Source organism: Cinclus cinclus, chromosome 2 (genome assembly GCF_963662255.1).
Source record: "Cinclus cinclus chromosome 2, bCinCin1.1, whole genome shotgun sequence".
NCBI classification, from domain to species: domain Eukaryota; kingdom Metazoa; phylum Chordata; class Aves; order Passeriformes; family Cinclidae; genus Cinclus; species Cinclus cinclus.
In genome coordinates, this window is record NC_085047.1 from 98224395 (window position 1) to 98251594 (window position 27200).

The 27200-nt window shown below is 37.4% G+C and overlaps 1 protein-coding gene across 2 annotated transcripts in view; it reads right to left on the reverse strand.

Annotated features, from left to right (window-relative positions):
* The window catches only part of MID1 (midline 1), a 91837-nt gene that overhangs the window by 13314 nt on the left and 51323 nt on the right, over positions 1-27200 (reverse strand). For both annotated transcript variants that reach the window (XM_062515111.1, XM_062515110.1), the window contains 4 exons: positions 26784-26879; positions 14252-14359; positions 11063-11211; positions 7533-7660 (listed from right to left, as the gene is read on the reverse strand). In XM_062515111.1, coding sequence (XP_062371095.1) covers positions 7533-7660; positions 11063-11211; positions 14252-14359; positions 26784-26879 — 481 coding nt within the window. The remainder of the gene's footprint in view (positions 1-7532; positions 7661-11062; positions 11212-14251; positions 14360-26783; positions 26880-27200) is intronic.

A 27200-nucleotide genomic window follows, 5' to 3' on the forward strand; every position in this document is an offset into this window, starting at 1 on the left:
ATACATATAATTTCTGCTGGTTATAAAATTCAAATTTTTCACCTTTAAAAAAGAGTTCTTATCATAACACAATGACTGTATAAACATTACAAACAAATAGTCACCCAGGAGGCCTCTGCCTCTCTTTTTTTCTAATCAACAGGCAAGATCTTTGTTTAGCAAGATATACAATCTTTTTCCATATCAACACAAGTTTGTTTTAAAGACCTATTTAAAGAAGTGAAACTTGAATCAAATTACTGGGGTCTAAATTTTTTGATTGAAATCTTTAAAAAGCCAAACACCTAAATAACAAAGAAATTAGTCTCTCTTTGAAAGACTGAGGGATCTTCCTGCATGCTTGTCTAGTAGGAGCTTCATTCCAAATCATCTTCCCTACAACCCACATTATGAAAAGAAAAATCACAAATCCTTGTGCCTTAATAGTGTTTCTCTCAGCTGTCACAGAGTGAAGAAGGAGGGCAGTCAAGCTAAAACAAGCAAACTATGTCTGTATTAGAGGAAAAGGAAGGCAACTGTGAATGTTTGTGGTTTTGTTTTGATTTTTTTTCTTTTCTTTCAGCTCTTTAACCTCTGATAGACACAAATAATAGACTCAATCAAAAGTCCCTTTGCAGGAATTCCACCTTTATATTTGCAAGACCTTATTTTTATGAAACATCTATTTTTTTCCATCAAGAATTTTTATAGATCATGTCTCTGGCTTACTGATCTATGTTCCCAAGGATTAAAGTGCAGACTGGTTCCCAAGCAGCCTCTTTTAACCAAGGGGCTTAAGGAAAAGTTCAAATATGTTTCATGATATGATCATGATTTGTGATGCTCTAAATATTGAATTACAGAAGCCTACCAATGTTTTTTTTTTAAACTTGTCAGAGAAACCCTTGGGACAGAAGGGTATTAAAGAAAAGAAATGCAAATAAACTCAAATAGGAACAGCTATCTGTGAGAAGAATATAATCAAAATATGGGGGAAAAAAAAGGGTCCATAGTTTTCTGAAAAGACTAATGGTAATATCAGCTATGTTCCAAAAATGTATCCTGTAGAACAATTACTGGAGGTTTAAATTATTTTTTATTCCTAGCTGGGGCTTCATTTCAATATTTTGTATGTCCTTCAAAGAAAAAAAATTGGAACAAGTGTTAATAACAAATATACAAGTGGATCCATTTTCATTTGTCTGATGATGTTCAACTACTTTTCTTCTGTCATCTCCTGCACCTAACAGCAAAATATTTTTCTTAGGAAATGTACTTACATCAACAGAGAAAATAAATATTAATTTCAGGAAAACAAAAGTTACTGAAGGTTTAATTAACTGTAAACTGCATTTCAATAACACCTAAGTATCTTCAACTTCATTGAAAATGGCATCCTGTTTACTCTTTGTGTGCACACATGGCCTTATAGCTCAAAATCTACAGGCCTTCATGCAATGAGAATGCCTGAAAGAGACTTGACCTAAGAAAGACCTGTTTTCCCTGGCTCTTGTGATTAACCCACACTCACTTGAGACTATACTGCATGAATTCAGCTCTTTGGCAACATCCATTCCATAAACCACTCAGAATACACCTGCTTCTCCTACAGAAAGGCAGGCAATTCTACATTCAGATCCTTTGTTATGTTACAATAATGAAACAGCCCAACTGACAAATTCATCATTCTACAGCACATACTCCTTGAGAGAGTATAAATTTGTAATGCAGTTAAAGAGGTTGACCTCAACCAGTTAGCTTCAGTATTGCATTTGGTAGTGTGTGATTTGGTTATTGAATTCACCAGTGCTGTTACAGAGCTCTGTGCCACAGGGAAACCTCCTCAAAGACTCCAGTGATCTCAAGGCTACACCAGGAACTTCCCCATCCTGACTTGAGTGTACTTCACCACTGCTCCAGAGGGGAAGCCCAGCAGGCTTCCAGCACAGCAGTGGAAGATAATCTACTTCTCCATAGAGGATCAGAGCAAATATCTGGGAGTGGTAAGTGTTTCAGAAACTCAGACTTTTATTCACAAGCTTTTGTGAATCAACACTCTCTCGCAAGACAAAAAAAAATTAGTTGCTGAATGCTGTTTTACTTAATTCTGACTCAAAACTGAGTGAACACACTTAAAAAAATCAGTAACCACACCTAAAATGCCTGAAAGGCACTAATATTAGAAATGTAGTTTCTTAAATTTGCTTTCAGGAGTAATTGATCTCATAACTATTCCCTTTAAACCCATTTAGTTTAATGCACCTTCCTTTCCATGTTGTCTGCATGGCTTTTGCTCTGAAGCAGAACAAATGGCTCACAAGATCTACACACCTGAGGGACAGTTTAGGGACACTGCCACCTCTCCCTGGTGAATTCCAGCATTAATGCAGTGTCTTCTGGGTGCCTAGTGAGATTCTATCTAAATCCTCTCTGCACAAGGTCACAGAGATTGACTAAACCCACCTCAATTTCATTTTGTTTGCCCAGTTTCTCCCTCCCTGCTGTCATGCAGTGATTGACATTGTAAAGATTCCTTATGGATTTTGATACTGAGTATCAAGACCTAAGAGAAGACCTAAGCATGAATTAATAGTGCTAGAACTATCCATCTTGCTGTTATGACCATGAGGGAGTTGCAGAACCTGCTCTGAACCTCTTTTAGATATTTATTACTGATTCCATCTTGTATCATGACACTGGGCTGTATCAGCATGGAGGAATTTGAAAGGCACAGTTACATCATATGTAGACACCAATTTTATGTATTATTAACTTGTCATGTGTAGTTGCTACCAAGGGCTTGGTCATACATACAAACCATCTTGACCTAGTCTTTGGGCAGACCAGGACTACTCAAAACCAACAGAATGAGAAGAGATTATACCCAAACCATGAGACTGAGTGTTGTCTGGAATTGGTCTTTGATCTTTCAGTGCTGAAAGAGTTAAGCGGTAAGACAGGTTGTGAAGAGTTTCCAGAATGAAGTAGTTTCTGTGTGAAAAAATTGCTGGCATATGCTAAGCAACACAGATTTCTTTGTGCAGTCATAGGTGAAGTGATGGATAAAGAAAACTTACAGTTGTTTCAGATGGAATTTCTGAAGTAGGGCAAATTGCAAGGTCAAAGAATGGATGTTCCTACAATTGATTTCAAAGTATTAAGACACAAACCAAGCATTTTTGATTCACAATGGACAAAAAAGTCCTTATGACAGTAATACTGTGCAGAAAGCTTGCAAGTCATATGTGTTGCCTCGATCTAGATAGATATATGTTTAGAAAAAGATGGTTTCCAGATGAAGATCTTCAGCAACTTTCAAAAGACATCAAGGGTATATATACAGAGAATAGAACAGTCAGATGAAGACTGAAGTATTCTTTTAATATCCTGAGCTTGATATCTCAATGTGTGGCTGGCAACTTTCAGAAAGATATCAGAGATTTTATTTGGATAGCAGAAGCTTTGGACAGTTATCTACATAAATGATAAGCACAAACTAGTTGAATTTACTTCTTGAGCAAAGAAACAGCCTAGGAAGAAAGAAAAATAGGGTTTGGGAGATGGAGGATGAAGAAGATCTGACAAATATTATACTGGGAAGAACCAAAGGAGAAAAAAGTCTCCAGGAGACAGCCAATGTCAATTGTTTCAAAAGCAACTTACAGCAGAGATAATGAAGCTGGAATTTAGGTTTTGACATTTTGTTCAGAAGCAGTACAGATGATAGTCATAAGGTATATTTCACTTAATTCACAGCATAGATCTATGATTAGGATGTATAAATGGTCTTTGTTTTACTTAACTGTGAAATGTGATAAAAGCAAAGCCTAATTCACTCTGTCACATAGTGTTCAGTTTATGATCTATGAAAATTCCATGCACCAAACTGAAAGGAGTAATATAAATCCTTCTCTGGAGTTTCTGGACTACAGTAGAGAATAGTCAGATGCATTTTACTCTTGGGATTATATATATATATGTGTGTGTGTGTGTATATATATACACATATATATAACTGTATCTCATGTATACCTATATACATATACTAACATAAATGTATTTTAACTGTATGCATAGATTTCCTTTTATGTTTGGATAATTTGGACATGTGCTTTACATTTTGCCACTGCAGCCATATGCTATTTATTAATATGAAGAAAAGCCAGTTGGAACTGTTTTTTCACTGGGCATCAAGGGCAAGGATAAAAATGGTTTGTTAGGGAAAAAACATCTAATGCATTTTATATGTGCAACTTTTCTTGATTGCATTGTGAAAAATTTTTTAAGACTGTGGATAAGTTGGGTAAAGGCAGAGAAGGAGCTATGTAAATGACACAGTCATCATAATGGATCACAGAAAATATCCTTGTAGCAACTTCATTTTGATACAAATATAACCTTTGCCTTTTGAAGTGTACAGCAATTAGGTTGATAATATTGACATATGATGTACAAAGGGGAGAAGATCTGAGGCATGCAGAAACAGAGTGCTAGACAGAATTCACCTCATATAGCTTCACAGAGCTAAACCACAGCTATCTGCATTTAAATAAATATACCTATCCTCTGTTTAGAGACAACTGGGAGAAATAGGAAACTCCAGAATGCAGTCAACTGCCTTGATATATGTGCCTCAAAATTAGATGGTTATTTCTCTTCTTTGACGTAAAGGAAGATGAGACTGAATATTTTAGATGCAGATTGCTATATTAGGGTGAATGAATCTGTTTTTTTGTTTTAATCCTTCTCTTAATTTCCTTGGATTTTTATAAATTTGGGGTGAAGGCTCAACATGATGGCAAAATTCCTGCAGATTTGGAGAGAAGCAGACATTATAGCATTTCACTGGTACTGTATAAGAGGCTGAAATTACTCTTATCACATTATTGTTGTGTTTTATTTACTTGAATATGTGTTAGACACTGATTGTATTAAACTGACACACAGTGATAAAGAAATTTCTTTGCAGATTTAATTTCTTTTTTATATATGGCAAGAACCCCACAGATCCATCATGCAAGAGTGCTGCTGCCCTGTGCAAGCACCCACTCTTGTTCTTCCCAGTGTTAATCGATTCACTATTTATAGAATCACAGAATCACAGAATCAGAGAATACTTTGGGTTGGGAGGAATCCTTAAAGGTCATCTGGCCCAATCTCCAGACAATGCTCAGCATTTTGTACAACTTGACCTTGAATATTTCCAGGGATGGGACCTACACAACCTCTCTGGAAACCTGTTCCAATGTCTCATCACCTCTATTTTAAAAATTTTCTCCTTATATGTAGTCTGAATTTACCATCATTTGGTTTAGATCCATTATCCCTTGTTCTTTCTCAACAGAATCTACTGAAATGTTTTAAGTGTTGAAAGACCACAATGAGGTCTCCTTGGAGCCCTCTTTTCTGCAAGCTAATATCCCTAGCTTTCTCAGCTTTTCCTCAGAAGAAAAGCCAGAAGCCAGTCCTCTTCTTGGAAAAGATAGTGCTTGGCAATGAGGAGACTGCACCCTCACATTCTCCTGAACTAACATAAGTCCCCCTGAAAACTGTGACAAGTGAATGGACCCAGGAAGCGTTTTCCAATGCTCTTCTATTAGTGTTTTGGGCCTTTCATGGCAAATTCTTGCTGCTAACAGCAGATGCTTAAAGACCCTGCAAAATAAAAACCTACCACATCTCCTGTTTTCAATTGAGCTGGAATGAATTGTTCTAATTCTGGCATTGAAATCAAAACACTCTAAATTACAGTAATTTGTTTCTCTTTGTGAGTCATTGTACACTCTGAGACTGCACATTACTCAGACTTTCAGTAAGGGTCTAATCCTGTGGGATTCCTCAGGCCAAAGATCTCAGTTAGATGAGGTGGGGCTCTGCTGTGTGGAGAACCCACCCCACAGCCTGCTCAGAGCACACCCCATGCTCTCTAGTTCCAGACACAGCCAGATCCTCCAGTTCTGTGATGGGGGAAATACACAGTGTCACCAACATGAGAAAACATCTTTCATTGCTGAGCCTGTGATGTTGATTGAACAGTTTCTGGTTGCTCGTGGGAACTCTGCCAAGCAGCAATCTGCTGCAGCAAGGAGGCAGCCCCAAGGGAGAGGGTAACACCTGGAGCATCCATCTCCTGGAAAATAGGGTTTAGTCCCTGCTCTCCCTCTTCTGACTGCTCCAGGCTGAGCTCCAGCTGTTCTTTCACTTCCCTCTTCTGCAGTGACTTTTAACCATTTCTCAATCCTACTTCCTCACATTCTGCTGGTGAAGAATGCAAGGAGAGGATGTAGGAAATGGAACCCCGTTGTTTGAAGCATCTAATGCTTCCTGGGGCATTCTGGGGCTGTTGGATATATATATGGATATATATATATATATATATGGATATATGTTCAGGATTAAGAGGGAGAGTGTATTTGGTTTATGTAGCAAGGTTTTGGAAGTGGCTGGGCTGCAAGGGTTATCTCTGCCAGAGAAGGCTGGGAGCTGACTGACACAGTATCAGACACAGACAGTTCTAAGATACACCTGCCACTGTTCAGAGCTGAGCCCATCACTGGTGCTGATAGTGCCTCTGTGACAGCATTTTAAAGAAAGGGTAAGAAAGGCTGTGCAGCAGTGGGGGGAGAGAAGAGAGAGAAAATGTGATACAAACAGCCCTGCAGATGTCGAGATTGGTGAAGAAGAAGGGGGAGGATATGCCCCAGGTGCTGGAGCAGAAATTCCCCTGCAGCCTGCAGTGAAGACTATGGTGACCCAGGCTGCTTCCCTGCAGCCCACAAAAGACCACAGTGAAGCAGATATCCACCTGCAGCTGTGGAGGACCCACACTGGAGCAGGTTGATATGCCCTGGAGGAAGCTGCAGCCTGCAGAGAGAGGACCACAGAGCAGAAAGGATTCTCACAGGAACTGTGGCCCATGGGGGACTCACACTGGAGCAGTCCACTCCTGAAGGATTCATCTGGCAGAAAGGACCCACTCTGCAGCAGCTGTTGGAGAATGGCACCCTGTTAGAAAGGCCCATGGTGGAGAGGTTCACGAAGAGCTGCATTCTGTGGGAGAAAGCCCATGCCAGAGTAGGGGAAGGGCGCCAGGAAGAAGGAGTGGCAGAGATGATGTGTGATGAACTGACCACAACCTCCATTCCTCACCTCCACGAACCACTTTGTGGGGATCAGGTAGAAGAACTGGGAGTGAAGTTGAGCCCAAGAAGGTTGGAGTGGGGGAAAGTCTTTTCTGTAGATTTATTTTTATTTTTCAGTGCCCTACTTTTACAACTAATTTGCAATAAATTACATTAATCTTCCCCAAGTTGAATCTGTTTTGCCTTTAGCAGTAATTCTTGAGTGATCTCCTTGTCCTTATCTCAACCCATGAGCTTTTCATTTTATTCTCTCCCCTTACTGAGGAGATGGAGTGAGAGTGGCTTGGTGAGCATCTGGCAATCAGCCAAAGTTACAACCACAGGAAGAACTGAAGAAAATCCTATCACTACTATTTTATGAGGAATATATAAGAGTAGAACCTCAATTAAAAAAAAAAAAAAAAAGAGTACCTGTAAGGTAATCAAGGCATTCCAACAATTTCTTCTCCCTGGTAAAATCAAGTGCGAAAGTATCAAAAGTATCATTGAGGTTAATTTCAGGAATTAGGACCTGTGAGGATGCAGTTGCCATGGAAACCCTGTAATGAAAAGAAAAATGTCATTTAGCACTCAAGACACAATGAATTTCATATCAAGGTGGACCTGATCAACATGGTTGTTATAGCTTCTCAAAAAGCTTGGTAAAAGCTTATATATGTATTTTATTTATATGGTGTGAGTTAGGAACTTCTCCTGCCACTTTTACTTTTGACAGCAAAATCTCTAATAATTTTTTTTTTTTTTTATTGAGCTTAGGCCTATCATGAAGTGTCAGACAAGATTTTAACAAAATATTGGTCAAGCAACAATGTCCCTTGAATTCTTCTTTTTAATCACCCATTGAAACAAAGATGAAGGGGCACTATAATTAGCTATGTTTTAAGCAATCCTGACAGATGCTGCATGTCTCCCAACCCTTGTTTTCCCAAGCATTCTCTTCCTCCAGGCATGCCTTGGCACTGCTGTCCCAATGGTTTGGTGCAGTCCCCCCACCTCCTCAGCTGTTCACCACAGCATGCTGCTGTTAACTTCAAAGGGCACAGGAGGGAGATAAAACAAATAGATGTCAGCATGGTTTATTTTAGAAGGGTTTTCCCTGCAAAGCATGTGTGCATACTTATATTTCCTCCAAAACTGAAAAGTTTCCTCACCTACCTTGTTTCAGGAGCTACACTGACATTTTCTCTGTCCACATGTACTAATATAAAGAGATGAACTTTCACAAGAAAAATGCCATCAGGAAGCATTTTTCAGATTCTTCAGTCTGGTTTCTCAAAATACATATTTCTGAAGAGCTAGATACTGGTTGTGTTTGTAGAAAGTTTGACTGGTTTAAGGAGGGATCACTAAACCTTATGCTATGCAACAGAAATTGGGCAAATGTTTCCATTCTGGAGGTAAACAAACAACTATGCATGCAACCTATGTCTGTTATCTGTCATTCATGACGTGTCTGATCAAAATATATGATTGTTTCAATTTGAAATTTTCCCAAATTATCTTTTTCTGTAGACTGGACTGAAATGATCCCAGGACAAATACTAAGGGCTACTTTTTAATATATTTTTTGTGCAATATTTTAAGAAAATACAATAAGAAAAACCAAAACCAGAGCTGTACATCTCATTGTCTTCATCATAAATTTCAAAAGCTGAGCTGAGAAGGTTTCCTGGTCAATATTCTTGATATACAGTTTTCAGCATTTTTTCGCTTGCAGCTCAGCTGTGGATGTAGAACTTAGTTTAAAGCAGATTCTAGGACAGGTTTGTTTTTTTTTTTTTTTTTTTTGTTTTTTTTTGTTTTTTTTTTTTTTTGTAGAATATCACCAGGCCTTTTTGGACTGTTTTTGGGGTTATGCAAAAGTTGCTCTATATTTACATGCATTACAGTCAGTTTTTGGTGAGGCCAAAAATTCAAAATTTCAGACACTATGTCTCCATCTTAGGTTAAGAGGACTGAATTTTGTCCTGTAATTCTGCCTACTGTTGACACTGCAAACACTGACATGTACTTGATAGGAAAGGATTTTTCTAGGATAAGTGCGTTTCACCCACTCTAAATAATGCACAACTTAATCATCAGAGTGTATGTAATGAATTTGCTTGTGCAGTTACCTGTTGTGCTTACAATAGAAAATATTTTACTGCAATTACTTTGAAATGTGTGGATGAAGAAATGCAGTGGGAGTGATTTCAGGAGAATGCTTTAGCTGCTGGAGCTCAGAGCCCTGGTGAGACTGCTACATGAGCGGTCTAAAAGCAAACAAAACGCTTCTCACCACATGAGAACTAAGACAGTTACTGCTGAATAATAATTTATTAATTCTATTTAGCCTCTTTTTCCATTTGCAATTTGTCTGCAAGCACTTGGTGGTTTTTTTTTTTTTAATCCTTGGTTTTATTCACTGTTTGGAATGATTCTCTGCTTTTCAGGGTGTTCACACCCATCTCATTACAGACAGCAACGTGTGATAGCCAGGAATTAAGTTTGCTTGGGCACATATGTCAGCTTTTCTCATTTCTGCTCTCCCAGTGTCTCTCCTGTGATTGTATTTATGGTGCAACTGTTCATGCTTACAAGTTCAAAGTGGAGCTTCTCTGAATATTCTGTGGCAGTCAGTTAGAAACCCCTGTATCTCCATAAGTTCTTGCTTACTACTGGTTCTGCTGAATACTGAAAAAAAGGACAGACCCCCCCCACCTTCAGCTCTTGGTTTTACTCATAGTTTTACTACTGGGATACCCAATGTTGCTTGGTGGCAGAATATAAACCACGGTCTGAGAAACAACATATAACCCACTGCCTTTTCTGGCTTTGCCTTTTCCAACTGATTTTCAATTATCTGAATCTGTAATGGGAAACCCAGTGTTGCTGTTTTATTTATAAATTGATAATTAGCTTTGCTGTAGACTGATGCAGCACACCAGAGCAATTGAAAGACTTAGAAAATATATGTAAGAGAGGCATGGGATTTCATCTTTTGGATTTGGGGGAAATTGGCTGGAAAATATGAATATATAATGTGAACAGGGAAATAATAATAAAAAAACTATCCAAAAAATAGCTAGTTTAAAAATTTAAAAAGAGCATACTTTTGATGTCTTTCTTTGTTGTCCATATTCTCCTTTCTGAAAACTCTTAAATTTTAAATTTCTTTTCTGATTGCTAAAAAACTGATATTCCAGCAGAATATTTCTTCATCAGAAAATCCTGCTGAAACTCAATGGGTATGTTTCAGCATTCACAGCATTGTACTGAAAAGCAGACCAAATTTTCTGATAGCATGGTCCTTGTCCTTGGTATCCTTGATATATCTGGCATGTTGAAGAGGAGCCAGGATCCTGAAAGGAGAAGAAATTCCCTGCACCCCGGGACCCAACACAACAACTGCTGTAACTTCCAAACCCCCTGCACGGTCAAATTTCCATCTCTTCAAGATACACGGTGTAGGTTCACAAAGTTACGGATTTCATCATCTTGTATTTTGTGAAGCATTCACTTGCTATTTTGTGAAGAATATGAACCATTAAGATAATTCCCAGTTTCTTCTAAGGAATGTACTTACTGCCTGATTTCTTTCACAATCTCAGAATTTCTTATGAAGTGGGAATTTCAGCCATAAACCCTTTTTTAAAGTGTGTTTAACATCAGACATCTGCTTGGCAACCATTCTAACTCTTTCACTTGTGCGTGCTGTTGTCGTAACTCTTAATTTGCATCCTTTTTTGACTGCTCCTCTTCTCAAAAGGATCTTTTGATTTAGCATTACAGTAAGGTTCTTCCCACGCTGGTATAGCACAAAGTAGCATTTTGGGGGAATATGTCAACTACCCCCTGCCTTTGACCACGTCTTTGATGTGACAAGACAATACAGCAACTATGACAACCCAGCTGCCTTAAAGTGAGGTTCTTCTTTTTATTGAGAGGAATGTCTCCTTTACCTTTCAGTGATATTTTTAGCTGTTTGCAGGAAGCGAGCGTGATCATTCTCCTTCAGTGATTGCTCAGCCTGAGAGATGAGGGATGTTGAGCGCTCAATGCACTGTTTGCAGTTTGCAATCTGCTGAGCCAGTTTTCTCAACCTCACCACCTTGAGAGGAAACACAAGAAAGCAGTCATGTCTCTAAGGTCACAAATCATGATTGGGTTTACAATTCAGAGGCAAAGCTGGGCAAAGGAGGAGTTAAGATGAATGGCTTTGGTGATTAGCTTTGTGGTGAACTCCATCCATGTAACATTTTTAATAAGGGACAGGCATAGTCTTTCTTCATGAATATTTTCCACATGGAAAACAACAGGGGAGAGCCAAAACAAGCACAGCTGGCCTTTTTTTCCAGCAGAAGGAACGTCATTTCCTGGCAATTTCTGCTTACATGATAACTAAGGTCTATTTAGATAACCATTTCCCTGAAATGTTGAGATCTGTGTTAAAGGCTATGTATAGATTTACTGCTTTTTCCTATTACTTAGGTGAGTTTCATAAAAAGAAAAAAACTGAAAATAAAAGTTAACAGAAAAATACTGTTCAGTTCTGTTAAATAATACTTGCCTGATCCCATTATGTGCTTTAAGAAAAACAGGGTGTTTTCTTGTTGGATATTTTTAACTGGACAAAAGCACAGTAGTGCTGGAGAGCTGATTATTATTACTGCAAACATATGTGCTGGAGATAAACACAGTAGATGTGACTGTAATCATTAGCTGAAAGGTTAGGGAAGGGCACAGTCCTCCATTTAAAGACAATGTTGGCTGAGGTCTGGGAGTCCTTCCCTTTATTATCACATCAAGATCATAGTTTGAACAGGAGTAAGAAATAGGAAGGAAATTAAATAATTCTGGAGTTTAGAAAGGCACATTAAGACCCATTACATGCAAAATGAGGAAACTAACAACCGAGCAGGTTGGCAGAAATGTCCACATTCATAATGAAGACAACATTCCTAGTCCCAGGAATTAGGGCACAAGCTATGAAGTTTCTGATTTGACTTTCAGATATATTTGCATCCTAAGCAGTGATGAGGGTATCTTAGTGCAGCTATCTGACAATAAAAACAAGTAGGAAAATAAATATTTTTGGAAAACTTTCTAAAAATTATACTGGCCAAATTATTTGTGTCACATAGTATTTATGTCTCTTTAAAGACAGAAACAGCAAAGAGAAGAAAATGCTGGGAACGCACAGATTTTGGTAATGCTAATGATTTGATCAGCTTCTAGGATGAACTAATGCCACAATGTTTCCTGTAGCTGTGCATTTGCAGAGATTACAATTTAGTCTACACCAGCCTGACCAGGGACAGGTTCACTGCACTGTTACGTTCATCTCTCTATTTAGTAATTAATTAACAAGAAGCGAACAGAAATAAATGTTAACTTCTGAGTTTTTTGTAGTAGAAGCCATGTTATGATTTGTGATGTCTATATATGAACTACATTTTTCACTTGATTAATTCTTTCTTATATCTTCAAGAAGAGGAAGATGATAAATTGTAAAAGGAAAAGTCTCATCTCACTCAGTCCCCACCCACTTCTGCAATGGTAGGAATGACATCTTCCCTAGGATTATTTTACCTAGTTGATATTTGCTTATTTCCTGTTACATGTTCTGTGGGATTTTGTAGGGTTTGGGTGACAGGTGAGATTAAGTATGGAGCTGCTCAGGGTGTTCAGACTTGCATAACTGAACCTGCAGCCTTGCAGGCACAGCTAGAAATTAGAATGTGTTTCTAGCTCTGTAGCCACACCTACAGCCCTACAGAGAAATTTGTCATGCTCAACCCTCCAGAAACACTCTTAGCCATAGGCCCTCTTAAAGCAAGATACATTGGGCAGAGCTTCCTGTGGCTTTTCACATGGGTCTCTTGAGACCTTGAAATATTTCAACATATACCACATTTGAGTGAAAGCATTCCAGACCCTGACTGGAACTCCACTGATATAACATTCAGCTCAACAAAATAGAACAAAGAATGGGGACAGATTCTGACAACAGCTCTATTCAATTAAATTTGGAGTCAATTGTACTACAAATCTTCCGTGCTAATGGAAATTAGAATACATTTTTGCAAGCAACGGAGTTTTTTAAAGCAATGTGATGTGTATATTGCACAAATCCAAATGATTGGTTAGTTTTCTACTTAATTTGTAGCACACCTGGTCTCTCTGCATAGACAAAAAGAGTTGAAACAAAAATGAAGGGAATTCTAAGGGAAATTTGAAGGGAATTATATTTTGTTAGCAGCATGAGGAAATTCAGGTTTTTTCATACAGTGTACCTCTGTTTTCAAATGCGTTTAAGTTAGCCCTTGGCTACAGGCTTTTCATTTCAAGTTAATTGGAATATCTTGACAGCCACATGAACCATTTAACCTGCTCATGACTTTACTTCTTTCCTGAGCTTTTCCCACACAAGAAGAATGAATATCTGACTTAGTTTAGCAGTTAAACAGTAGACAACTTGTACCTAGAAAATAAAAACATTAATTCAACTCTAATGCATTTCTGAGTTAACAGTTAGCTAGCAAAATATGTTGAAACTTGAGTACTGGAGATTTTTCCTCTCAATGTGTTTGCTATTAATAATCATGGAACTTTGGGAATTAGAAATGCACACGTAATTAAATTTCTTGCACACTTTTGAATACCTTTTTTTGTAAATGTGTTAAGACCTCATATTCTCATGAATGACAATGACTTGAACAAATTTTTTATGTGATAGTATTTGAATAAAAAGTTAAAGTACCTAGAAAAAAAAGATAATTGCGAGACATGATTCTATATGCTGAGCATTTTATGAAAGTTAACACTTCGGGGGACTGTCAGGCACATAACAGAGTGAAGGAAACATTAAGTGGACATAATTTGTCATTTACTGATCATTACACCATTTCTGGTTTTACCCTTAAAATCCATAATCACCTGTAGTAAGAAAAATACCAAATAAACAGTTGAAGTCTGGCATACTAATCCTCAAGGATTTCATTCCTCTTTGCATGAAAGTCTAAGTCAGTAGCCAAGGACTACATAAGGACTTTTACAAATTTCTACCAATAATATCTGCAGTTAAAAAAGCTGCAGTCAAAAGGAAACAGTGTTGACCTACTTGTGATCTAAAGAAGAAAAGCTTTTACCTTTCCTTCTTTGATTTTGGTTCCAATTATTTGCCGTCTTTGCTGGATTATTTCAATGAGTTGGTCACATTCTTCCATCAGCTTGGTTTCTTGGCGGGATGCATTTACCTATGAAGCAAAACCTTATGATTAGCAAAACCTTTTTTTTTTTTTGACATTTTCCTTTTCCATCTTCTAATTTAAATATTGCAATTTCTAAAATATTTGGTTTGGCATTTCCCCCCCCTCCTTTCTGTGTATAATCTGTGTCATTTTCAGTCCCCTCTTTTGGATTTTGCGAAGTACTGAATTGCGTCTCAATGTCTTGTTTGCAGGAGGCAGGACTTGCAAATAGATAGTCTAACTCAGGTGAGAAAAGTCTGGTTTGGTGAGTACTGAGTGGTGTCAGCTCTAACACCCACCAGTGAGAAGAGAGGTCTGTTTGGGAGGTGCTTCACACATCTCGGTTTGCAGCCCTATAAAGCACTGCAGTGAACACCAGCGTGCTGAGGGCACGAGTACTGGATCAGAGAATCCATCTGGTGCAGTGTCCCCTCTCACTGCTGCCACTGCCATCTGATAGTAAAGAATGCTAGGAGGAAAGAAGTCTCTACATGGATGATGACTTCCTTGAACGCTTTCTCATCCTCCAACCACTTGTAGCTCAATCTTCTTGAACCAGACACAATTTATACATAATTACTAATATTCAGAAGAATTAAATTATATGGATTTATTTAGTCTTTCCTTAAAATCCTGGAAACCTTAGGAATTGGCATCAATCCACAGAAATGAGCACCACATCTTAACTCACAGTGAAGTGAACAACTGCCTCCTTTTAGGGGGATTATTTGAACCTATCTCCTTCCAGCTGCTTGTAATAATCCCAAGTCCTTTTACTGAAAAGGACAGTGAACTACTGATACCATATATATCCACATATTGGTTCTTGAAAGATTCCAGTTTTAAAGTTCCAAGTGACAATACCAAGAAGTGTGTTGGCAGTCTTAATTATTCCTGCTGTGCCTCAGCAATGAATCAGATAGAAAACAGTGTGCTCATGTAGTTTTATAGAATATAAATATATGAAGAAATTATTTTTTTAGTGCAAAATCCCTCACAAATATTAGATTTTTGCAGAAAATGTTGGCTTCTGTTAAAACAAAACAAAGAAGAAAACTTATAACAGAAAAGTTTGGGTTCTCAGATGAATATGTTCTGTTTCTGAAGGAGACTAACTTTTTCAGTGCAAAGGCAACATTCTATACAACCAGAAAGAAGTACATCCCTCCATCAGTTTCATGCTTATCTTACACGTATGTTTAAAGAGTCAGAAAACACAGTAAAAAGTTCTAATCAGGTCTAGAATAAAAAAAAATTAAAAAAGAGAAAGGATTTATTTCAGAGCTATGTTTCATTTGCACTTTGCTAAGAGGTCAAGAAGGTAAAGCAGCTTTCAGCCCTGGCTAATTACCTCCACAGCCACGTCACCTTTTCCACTGGGGTAGTAAGAGTCAGTGGTGAACAAGAGGGAATACTTTCAGGTGACAAGTAGCTATATTGCACCCCTTGGCAGTTTTTCAGTCTGATGAGCCCTGTGATTATGCATCAGTATTCTTTTCTTTCCTTCCAACAATGTGTTTAAACATGCATTTACCTGTAAGGACATAATGGAGCTCATTAAGCTTAAGCAAATGCTTATGTATCAAAATTTGGAGCAGAACCAATTTTACAAATAACCTTCTCATATGAAATACAGAGTATTTCCTCCAGGCAAAGAGAGGACTTGTTCATAAAGACCTGCTTTCATCAAGGTTTTGGATTATCTCTCTGAAACCTTCATAAAAGTAAAGTTTTTTTGCACATTTGCTTCTGGAAGGGGTCAGACGCAGCTGCAAGTGCTGCTGAAGTTGTAGAAGGTATTCCTATGATGCTGTTTTAGGTGCCCATGGTTCTCCTTACACTTTCTGTTTGCTCTGACTGGCTTCTCACCACGATCCATGAGGAGAGACAGCACGAGAAAGCCCACCCAAAGCTTCTAGCAGTGTCTCTAGCCATTGTCTCTCCACTGATAACTCAGGTAACCTAGAAAAGTCAGTCAATCTGCACTGTCCCCCCTGTTCCCTCTGTCCGTGTTGTCCCACCACCTCAGCTGCATCATGCATCTTTGGCATGAAAATCTGCAGCTCTGCTTTCTACAAGGTGTACCGTGCACCAGTTTCCCAGCCCTGATTTCAGCTTCACTGCTGGGTTGAAATTCCACCGAAGAGCAGGGAATCCTACACAGGCTCAGCCTGGGCAGGGATGACATCCACAGCATGTGGGCACAGCTCCTGTGTCAATACCAAGGTCAGCTCATGCCACAGCCAACTTCAGCACTTAATTACAGTTACACTTCTGGCACTTAATTATGGTAACACTTCACAGGATTTTTGAGTAGCTTCCACTCGAAGTGTTACTTCTAGCACCACTTACATCACCAATTCACTTTGTCAAGAAGACCTAATTAATTTTTGGGATAACTGTCATGAAACATAAAGTTACAGGAAGGTTAAGTCAACATTGTTTCATTTAATACTGTGGTTGATTTGAATAATAATGTATTAATTGGATCTTAACCTAAAAAGCTCTAGACTAAGAAAAACAAAATGCTTGGAAAAAGTCTCTGGATTTCTTAATGCACTCACTTCAGACTTCTCTTTCTCTTTGAAATCTGAAAAGTGCACTCTTTTATAAACTCCACTTGAAGACATTTCCAATTTTATAGCTTGGACAAGCTTATTTAAAATGAAAATAATATTCTAAAATTATATGATACATCTGAGCTTTGTATGAAAAAAAAATCAACATTTAATCTGGGGGTTTTTCTCAAGCTGAAATATTCCTTAATCATATTTTCAGCCCCCAAAGCCTCTGGTTCAATAATAACTTTATAATTGAGCACATGCCTAATTTTAAGTGCACTACATTAGCTGTGGCCCTAAAGGGACTATTTGTGAGATTACCATTAAATATTATTTATTTGTATGTTCCTGAGGAGTCATATGTCAGACCAAAGAGCCACAGGCATGGATCAGGGCTCCACTATACAGGTGCTACAAAAATACCAGAATAACACTTTTCCTTCTGCTTGAGTCCTTTGACAAACAACAACCTTGACAATAACTTCCAGCTGGGCTGGCTAAGGAATGTGAGCTCTGTCTGGTGAAAATATTTGAGGTTTTACATTCTACATTTTTTCCACATTAAAAAACAAGCCATCTTTCCAAGGAGTTTGTTAAAAGAGACTGAGAACTGCCTCATAAAGTCTGGTGAATGTGTCACACACTTTGTGAAAGTCTCCAAATCACAGAGAGAGATTACAATGAAGGTTGATTCTGTAATCTGAGAAATTTCTTAATCTGTTGTCTGAAAGTTTATGCTAGACTTGGGGACATCCTTCTATGAAAAAATTCACTAACATTAATACACTTAATTTGGGCATCAACTGGCTCCTTAAACATCCATGTTCAGAAATACTTTGAACTTAAAGCTTTCTGTTTCATTGGTATAGTTTTTATAAACTTCTTTTCCATGCCAATTTTAAAACTGACTAAGAGGTCTTATGATTTAGCAAGAGCTATGACATCTACAAAGAAGAATACGGACAGATTCTTGTTCTCCTGCTTTTGTGGGGAATTTATTCCCGTTTCTATAACACAGACTTCAAATAGTTTACTGAAAAAACCCAACAACCTTACAAATTCCAGGTTTCCGTCCAGTTTTCCAGTCATACAGATAGGGACTGTTGCCCTTTGCCTCAGGAAGTAGGTGTAGTTAATAAAAAAAAAAAAAAAAAAAAAAGAAAAATGAGGGTTTCTCAGATGTCTGTCAGGGAGCTGGAAACAACAAGCCCTCCCAGCCCAAAGGGGAGAGCAGGCCAGCTGTTCCCAGCTCCACAAGCTGAGAACTGATTTGGAAAGTGTTCTACTCTCTGCAGAGGGTTCCTAGCCTTTCATCTTCAGAGATTTGAGTTAAATTGCAGCTTAGCTCATAAGAAAATGATTGTGGTGGTTTCAAAGTCCCCAGCAGATGTTTGGGAAATCACAAAACTACAGAATGGCTGGAGATTTGAGGTTACAGTGGAGTTTCTATGGTTAATTCAAAGGCAAACAGGATCAGAGGGCTGGATTCATACCCATGACAACTTCCTCAACTAATATAATGAAGCAAAGGATTTTTTGTAGTGTCTCAGAAGAATGTTCCTTGCAATAGCAAAACTCTTCCTCTGAGATTCCTTATAGGTGAGGCAATTCTCTCCACAAGTGGAAATCTTCATGTGTCTTTTTGGCAAACAATCTCTAAATGACAAGCAAAGTAAAGCATCTTAAATTAGAGGAAGTCTGCTTTTTTAAGGCTATGCTCTCTGTGATAAATTCACGAAAACCAGAGAAATTTTTATTTACTAATCATCTGTTGGTTATGCAAAGTGGAAGAAAGGAGGTTGTAGGAAGAGTCTGATCTTTGGAAATTGAGGTATGAATCTGAGTTTCAGCTTCATGATTTAAAAATTGTTTCAATTCCTTAAAAAAATAAATTCTTTGCAGATGTTGCTGTACAGGTAAAGAAGAGGTTTGAATTTCTCTTTATGTGTTTGAGTTGATAGTTATAGAATGACTATATACTATGCCTATAGAATGATTATGTACTCACAACAATTACTGTATACTCAAAAGAAGACAAAAATATAAGAAAAGTAAATTTAATTATTCCACTCAAAAGCCGTTACATCATTGCCACATACTTCCCTTCAGATTTGAGACTGAATTTCTTCTTACACCAAACCTAGGAACTGAGATTAAAAAAAACCCTAACTTTTTCAGCCTATAATGGCTGATACCTATTTGCTCTGGGAAAACTTTCTTCATTGTCATGTATATGTGGAACACATTTTCTTGGATTAGTGTCCCTAGAGGAATTAAAGGATTATACTCCTCTAAAGAGAGAGGCCTGTTTATTTTACTCCATGTTATAAAGTACGAGATTTCTTCATAGATCCAGAATAGATTGAATTATTATTTTAACATCATCCATATGTAATTTGTTCATTTAATGGAAATACAAAGGATAATCATTAACGCATATTTGTGAAAAAATTTCTTCCTTTTCCTTTTAGGACTATGACAGTCATGGATTCAAACTTCCTTTATTTCATATCCCTGTTTGCTATTACGGATTGTTCAGTTTAGTCTTCTACAGAGCAAAAGCAAAACTCTTGGAAAATAACTTTTTCAGGTTTTTGCCTAGTCTAAGCGCAAATCTGATTTTATCTGTGATGACAAACTGTGCCTTTGGAAATATGTGATATTAATCAGCTTGCCATCTGAATGGATATTTTACAGTATTTTTACTTTTAAATGGTGAAAAATAAAAGAAAGAAATAGAAAATGGTCATCTTCCATTTCAAGTGTGCCAGAGGCTTTGTTTTTGTTTGCATTCCACATCTATCTCTAACCAGGAGACCTGTGTTTAGAGGCAATCTCAGAGCAGGTTAAACAAAGGTCAGTGCAAAAATATGCCATCTTACTCTGGCTACGTAGGAATTTTGTGAATGAGGGATCAATTAGGCTGGGATAGATAAACCACTTTGAGTCTGGCAGATAAGACTATCTGCCCCAATCTTGACTAAAAGTAAACCTTCCTTAGAAGAATGAAGTACTCATTTTACTTAATAAAATATTGTTTTAAAGTTTTTTGTCCCACTGTGCTTTGAAACACATGGTTGAGAAACTAGCCAGCAAGACACCTAGAAGTCCTCTAGTGACATTTACAATCTCATCCTAAAACAAAAAAAAACCCAAAAAACAAAAAAACCCCAGAATTTCATGGGGGAAATAGTCATCTCGTTATTTTCACTCTCTTTTTTTCACACTTTATGTTAGACCTCTCTTTAAACCTAAATAACAAAAATACTTTTGAATTGAACGATATTTATTATTTATTGTTTTTACTTTGTTTTTCCTGCTGACATTAAGCCTTTGTTCCATATTGACCAAAATATTCCACTTCATGTGTTTCACTCAGGGTAGAAAAACAAAAACTATCAAATAATCACTGAAGTTCAAAGGACTGCACATCCTTTCATGATGTTGAAACCAGTGCACTTGTAAATAATAGTTCAATACTTTAAACTGTCATCCAGGATCCAGGGTCTTTATCCTGGTGTTTAACATGCTCAAAAGAGGACCAGTGCCTTTGGTCTCCCTGCTGCTCTAGTTGCTCTTTAGCTGTTTATGTTAGGCAGAAAAAGGAGGAGTTCAAGAGCATTTTGTTCCCATAATGATAAATGACTCAGAGATAGAACGTTCCATAAACTGACAACATTTTGACTGACAAGTTGCAGCCCCTGATAGCAGGCACAAAATATTACCTGCTGCACTAATTAACCAGTGGTTAACAGTGAACTAAGCTCCATTTACTAGTCTAAGTCTTGCAAGAATATCAGTCTATCAAAAATCTGAACATCTGGATATAAGAGAAAGGGAGAGGTGGAGCAAATCAGAACTGGCCACTTTAGCAGCAGTGGCAAACTCTGCTATTAGTTTATATACAACTTGTGTGACCTCTTACCATAACTACAACTCTAATTTGCAGAAGGTACAAAACTATTGTAGGTGCAATTACATATTCCAGCACACACTTAATCTGTGCATAAATTGTATGCATAAATGCTGCAGTTCCATATTTGTATAGGACCAATTATAAATTTAATTAGTAATGTTTGAAAACTATTTAATAGTTCTTTAGGGAAATAGTATTTGACTACTAGGCTACAGCTTACTAGGCATGCAACTTAGGACATCCTTGAATACAAAATATGGTGTATCACCATATGCCATGCAACATGTTTTGTCAGTTTTTGTTTCTGAAGTTTCTCTTTTCAGATGCTGCATAAATTTAAGACTCTGATTAAAGCTTACCTGATATTTCCATTGAATGAAATCCACTTTTATGACAGTGGAATTAAAAGTAGAATGAAAGTAATTAGAAATCAAAATAGATCATGACACATATTTAACCAAAATAATGTTAATAGAGGGAGTGTCTCTTGTACCTTCTCTCATTAGACAGTGTCTTAGAAAAAAAAAATGCTGTAAACTCCACCTTATGATTTATGCATGCCATCAGGTTTGCTATTAGCATCTTACTGAGAGTGAAAACTCCTGATTTCCTTCAACTCATATTTTTCTGTCTCTTTCAGAAATCAAAAAAATACCCTTTACTTTTAGCACTTAAATATATCAAATAAATGTAGTTGCTGAACAAGCATCTTCACAAAAATGGAAGATAGTGGGCCAGAGGAAAAAGCAAAGTTCTGTGGAGTTCCTTTCTAAGTTAGCTGCAGAGTTATCATGCATATTCCACAGTGATGGTAAACACTTATCTAACTCATTGCTCTTTTCCTAGAAAAGACAATCTCCAGCAAAGTAGATTCCTTATTCCAAAGACTTTGTATAATTCTGAAGGCCATTTGCTGCAATTCAGACACCAGGATTTACATACAGGCTTTTCAACTAAATTTTCCTGTTGAGAACCTCTCAGTTTACTTGAGTTATGACAAAAAATAATCTCAAATCTCAAGGAGTGAGTACCGTGAAAATTTGTGAAAACAGAGTACTCACTGTTTCTTATTGTGACAGACAAAGCCTCTTTATTTTTAAAGTGTCCTTTGAGGATTGAATTGACAGCCGAGTTTTGATTTTGCTGTCTCTCAAGTAAGAGAAATGCTGTACAAAAATTGATGAAGACATTTTGCAAACTTTGAAGGACCTAACATGTCATTGAAGTCTTACTAGAAATTCAAAATTCCATTATTAAAAATTATTAAAAATTTTCTTGTTTGGCTCATTTCCTTTTTATGAGCCATACGTAAAAATAGCAACAGCAGGATTTTTTTGGGTGCTGCCATCTTCTCTTCATTGGTTTTGCACTACTGCTTTACACTGATTTAAAGTGTATCTGATAAGTGTGAGTATTGAGTATCTGTGCCAGTGAAATAAAGGTTCTTTCAGTATCCTACTTTTTATTCAGGTGATTTTGTAACATGACTATAAAAACACCATTTGACACACACAAACCCAGTTTTTGACTGGGAACTATACACTGAGATTTTGCCTGCAGCAGATCTTTAGAAGTGAGCTAGAAACTAGCATTTCTGTTACACACAAAGAGCAAAGGATGCAGCAGTTTGGGGGTTACACAACTTGAGGAAAATGACTCCTCTTTATACAACCAAAAATTATTTTACAGTATTGTCCAGAATCTGCTTCCTATGACGTCTGGTGAATTCAAAACAAAACAAAACAAACAGAAAGACTGAGATACAGATGCTATAAAGCTGTCTGCAAGCAAAACCTATTTCCTTTCTCCTCCCCCTGAGATAATTGCTCCAATTTCTCCTCCAGCTGAGTTCAGATTATGTTTCTGTCTAACAGATGAGAAGCTTCATGGTATTGACTATATAATAGACATTTAATCATGCATTTCCTAGAAGAGATGAGAAAAAAATCAGAAAACAAAACTCTAATTGCTAAGAAACAAAGTAACTGGCATAAGAGGCTCATGCTCAAATTTGTGCCTTATGTCAACGGATACCATGGTCTAAAGACTTTTACAGAAACCACACACAGTCATAGAGTGGAAATTATGACACAGCGCTTTGTCTTGACACAGACAAAATCAGAGAAACCTGTAACACTAAAACCAAGGGCAGAACCTAACCACTGGCAGCGTTCTATCCTCCCCTGATTCAGCCAAGAATAGGTTAAATCTCAAGCTGCCTACAGCTAGAAAAGGCACAGCCAGCAGAGCGGGATGCAGCCCCCATCAGTGTGCATGTGCAGGTGTGCAGGGGAGGGGAGCAGTGCTGCAGGGCTCACAGGCAGGGCAGGTGTGCCACAGGCACACAGCAGGATGGAGGGAACCCTGGAGGTGGGCTGGTGTGGAGTGCTGTCACCCAGGGATTTACCTGTAGTGCCATATCCTGAACTATATATTGGTCAATTCCAATTTTGCAGCACTGTTTTGGGAAGACTTGTACAAGGCCCCTGCAGAACATTTAAAGATAAAATTACCCAAGACAGTTATTAATGCTCTTAAAAATGCTTCCTACACACACTATCAGAAGTGTGAATGTTGTGAACTGGGTCTACAAAGAAATACATACCCAAGTAGTAGCTGTTTCTATTCCATTCTCTCAGTTTGTGGAGAAAGTTCTATTTCACCCCATGAATGAGTTTATCATTTCATGCAGCCAACGCTGCCTTCCCTGCACAGTGAGGAGCAGAACTTCCTCAGCAGGGCCAGCCCTGGGTGAGGGGGGGCCCTGCAGAAAGCAGCCAGGACAAAGTGTGAGGTTGTACACTTGCCAAGGGCTGCAAGGAAGGAAAACCAAACTTTCCTGATTAACAGCCTTCGGGGATTCTGCAAAACCAAGTAATGACAGACAGGATTACAGAGGATGGGAGAGTGGAAAGACAGAAAAATTAGTGTAAAACAAAAAACATGTTAGAGATGTGTCTGAAAGATGAGTAGAACAAGTGTGTCAGCATGGTCCTAAAGATACAGAAAGATCTGGGACAGAAAAGAGTGTTACAGTCTCATGCAATCACATTTCAGGGTATGGTTCCCTTTGAGAAAATCAAATTTTAAAAATAGTTGCCATAAACTAATCCGTGTTAAGCATGAAAGCAGACATATAGATGCTAAAATTATTTTTATTATAAAATCCTTAATATTATATCTCACTTAAAGCCATAAAGAATACAGGTTTGGCTTGATTAATTCACAGAGGTTTTCCTGCCGTTATGACCAGACCCACCCACAGGAATGCAAGACTGGAAGCAAACTTCTTGAGTCTCCCAAGTTCAGGTTCTCCATCAGGATAAATCCTGTCATAAATTGATAAACTCCATCTAAAAATAGGCAAGATTTATGTCTCCATTGCTGTGATGAGAGGCCAAACCAGATACCCTCTCTAGTGGCTGGAAGGCCTTCAGCTTCCAGATTATCAACATCACTGCTCAGTCCTTGTGTGTTCGTGGGAGGAAAAAAAAAAAGGAACTGTTTCAGAAAGGAATAAATATTAGTTTTAAAACTTAGAGAGGTTGGGATTTGACCTGTGCTATGGATGAAAGTGCAGTTGGGCAGGATGCATGGGTGGATCCCTAATCTGCCATAAAGCTGGTTCCTGGAAAGCCATTGACAGCTCACTTGGCTGATGAGAAACAGTGGCTTTGTTTGGCTGGCAAGGATTCATTTATTCAAAACACACAGAGCCTGTTTGTTGTTCATTTTTGGAAACATCAGCTTCTGCTCTGTATCAAACCAAAAAAAGACATGCCTTTTTAATTTTTCATGTAACATTGAATTTTTTGGTTTATGACATGATAAAGGCTTAAAAAATGTCACTGTTTATAGCTGCAAATAAATGTTAGTGAGCATGACTTTTAAAAGTTAATATATCTCAGAGGAAAGTATTGGTAAATGTAATACAAGTAAATAATAATAGTAATAATAATAAGAAGAATATTAATTTCCTTTCCTTCCTTGTTTTTTGAAGTTCAAACGATATGTGAAACTGAAAGCTTATTTCCTCTTTTTAAAAACTGGTTTTAAAGCCCCCAAAATCTAAATCAAAATTAATTGAAATTAGGTAAGGAATATCAAAATAGGTAACAAAAGTCTTTGAATTTAATACCTATGTTTTTATATGTATACAAATGATGTACAATGTACTTTACATTATTATCTGTAATATATCTAAAAATAAAAAAGAAAGCATTTGCTGTAAAACTAACTTCCTGTTCAGTTTCAACATTTCAGGGAGTTCATATGTCAAAACTGGTACAGTCATTGGAATCTTTTTCTAGTATTTTCTAATTTTACCTTTGCATAGTTAATGTTTTAGCCAATATATGGTTTAATTTAATTTTTAATTCAGGTTCCTGACTTGGGTTGAATTTCTCTCCTGAACAAGTGAGAAGAAAAACAACAGTGTACTGACTTTCCAAAAATCCGAGTAAGCTACAGTTTCTCCAGTGCTGGAGATACGCACATCCTATCTGAAGTTTTCACAGGGCTCTGAGAAACAGAGATAACTTTAAAGTTTACTTCCCCATCCCCACTTGCCCAGTTTCCAGCATGGCTGAAGTCCAAGGTTTTCACTGAAGCTCATTTCTCAATATTTAGCTAATTTAAATGCAAATTAGACTAATTTGATGAATAAAACATGGTAGGAATTCATTAACAACTATGTTGTGCTTGCTTTATATCTACAGAGAAATTTTCTAAAGCAGGACTCCCGGGACAGCAGTGCATCTGTTACAGTTGAACAACTTGGGTTCTTTGTGATACTAAACTTAGAGCTGGTAATCTATTGCAGAACTGCAGAGTAGACAGGGGAGCAATTTTAAATTTTTCAGATCTAGCACATCTTGGACATAGGCCACCAAGGAAGAAGAGGCTTTATGTTGTCCTGACTCCATCTGCTTCATGGAGTTTGCTCTGAGCTTTGGATGCACAGGAAGAAGTTGTGCCTTATCTCTGTCTCTCAATACCTACTAATGTCATTTCAGCTGTTCTGCCTGCTGTTACTGGTGCCTATATAAAGAAATTAAACCATTCACCTAATGTCTCATGCTGTGGATAGACTTTTATGGTTTTATTGAGCTTTGTGAAGTTGGTGAGGCTTTAGAGAAGTGGAGCAGACACAAACATAGATAGGATGATCTCTTTGGAAGAATAGGGAGTTGTTTAGCTTTGGTTGGTTGGTTGGTTTGGGCTTGTTTGGTTTTTTCTTTTTTTTTTTGTTTTGTTTTTGGGGTTTTTTGGGGGGGGTTATTTGTTTTGCCTTTTTTGGGTGAACTTTTTCTCACCTTTTTTTCTTTTTGTTTTTTTTTTTTAGGACTTGGTGGGGGAGGGGAAAGTATAGGTTCAGATCCCACCCTGCTAAAGATTTTTTTGATATTCAGAGTGGAATGTGTAAATGAAACAACTAAAAGTCCTGTAAGAACTTGTCTTCTTTGGAAGATAAATGTATTTCATGTATGACATCTGAGTACAAGTATGTATTGAGATAGTTAATTCTGATTAAAAAAAAAAGAAACCAAAACCAGTGGTAAACAGAAGCTTAAGTGAGGTTGGGAATCTGGGTATTCCTATTGTTTTGCCTTCATTTCCACCTGTAAATGTTTCTGTATCTTACAAAGGACCCAGAAAGACAAATGGTACAGGTAGTAAGTGATGTGTCCAAGTATACTAGAGGTGGAGGCCATACCAACACACCATAATTAAAACAGGACAAAAAGGAATGTAAAGGATATTTTCTGCGCTGAGAATAACACTTATCAGTGAAAAAGCTTAAAGCAGTTTACCATTATTAATTTCTTCACCTGGTGTTTTGGTTTCATTTGTTTTGTTGGGGTTTTGTTTATTTGTTTAACTGTTTGCTCCTGGATGCTAGAAATGAATGTAATTAAATTTATAAGCATTTCTCATGGAGGTCAGTACTCACTTCTACATGTTGGCAGGTCTGAATGAGTTTTGCCAGAAGAGTTTCCAGTTCAGTGTTCCTCTTAATAAGGTTGGTGAGGTTACTCTCCAAATTTTGCTGTTAAAATAGAAGAAAAAAAATCAAAGAATTTAATACTTAGGTGAATTTTTGAAAAATTTAATTACACAGGTATGAACATAAGACTTTCATATTGATATGCTCCATTACATGTTTGATTAGATTCAGTGTTTTGTCTATACAAGACAAGAGAGCAAAATAGTTCAATTAAAAGTGAATTCTGGAAAATAGGTTTTCTAAGGACCCAATAATAATTAGATTAAGCAATCAGTTTTATTCAGGAGGGAAAAAATGAGTAAGGAGAAGACCAGAAGAGGCAAGAACATTTCCCTAAAAGAAATATTTATTTTAATTGAGAAC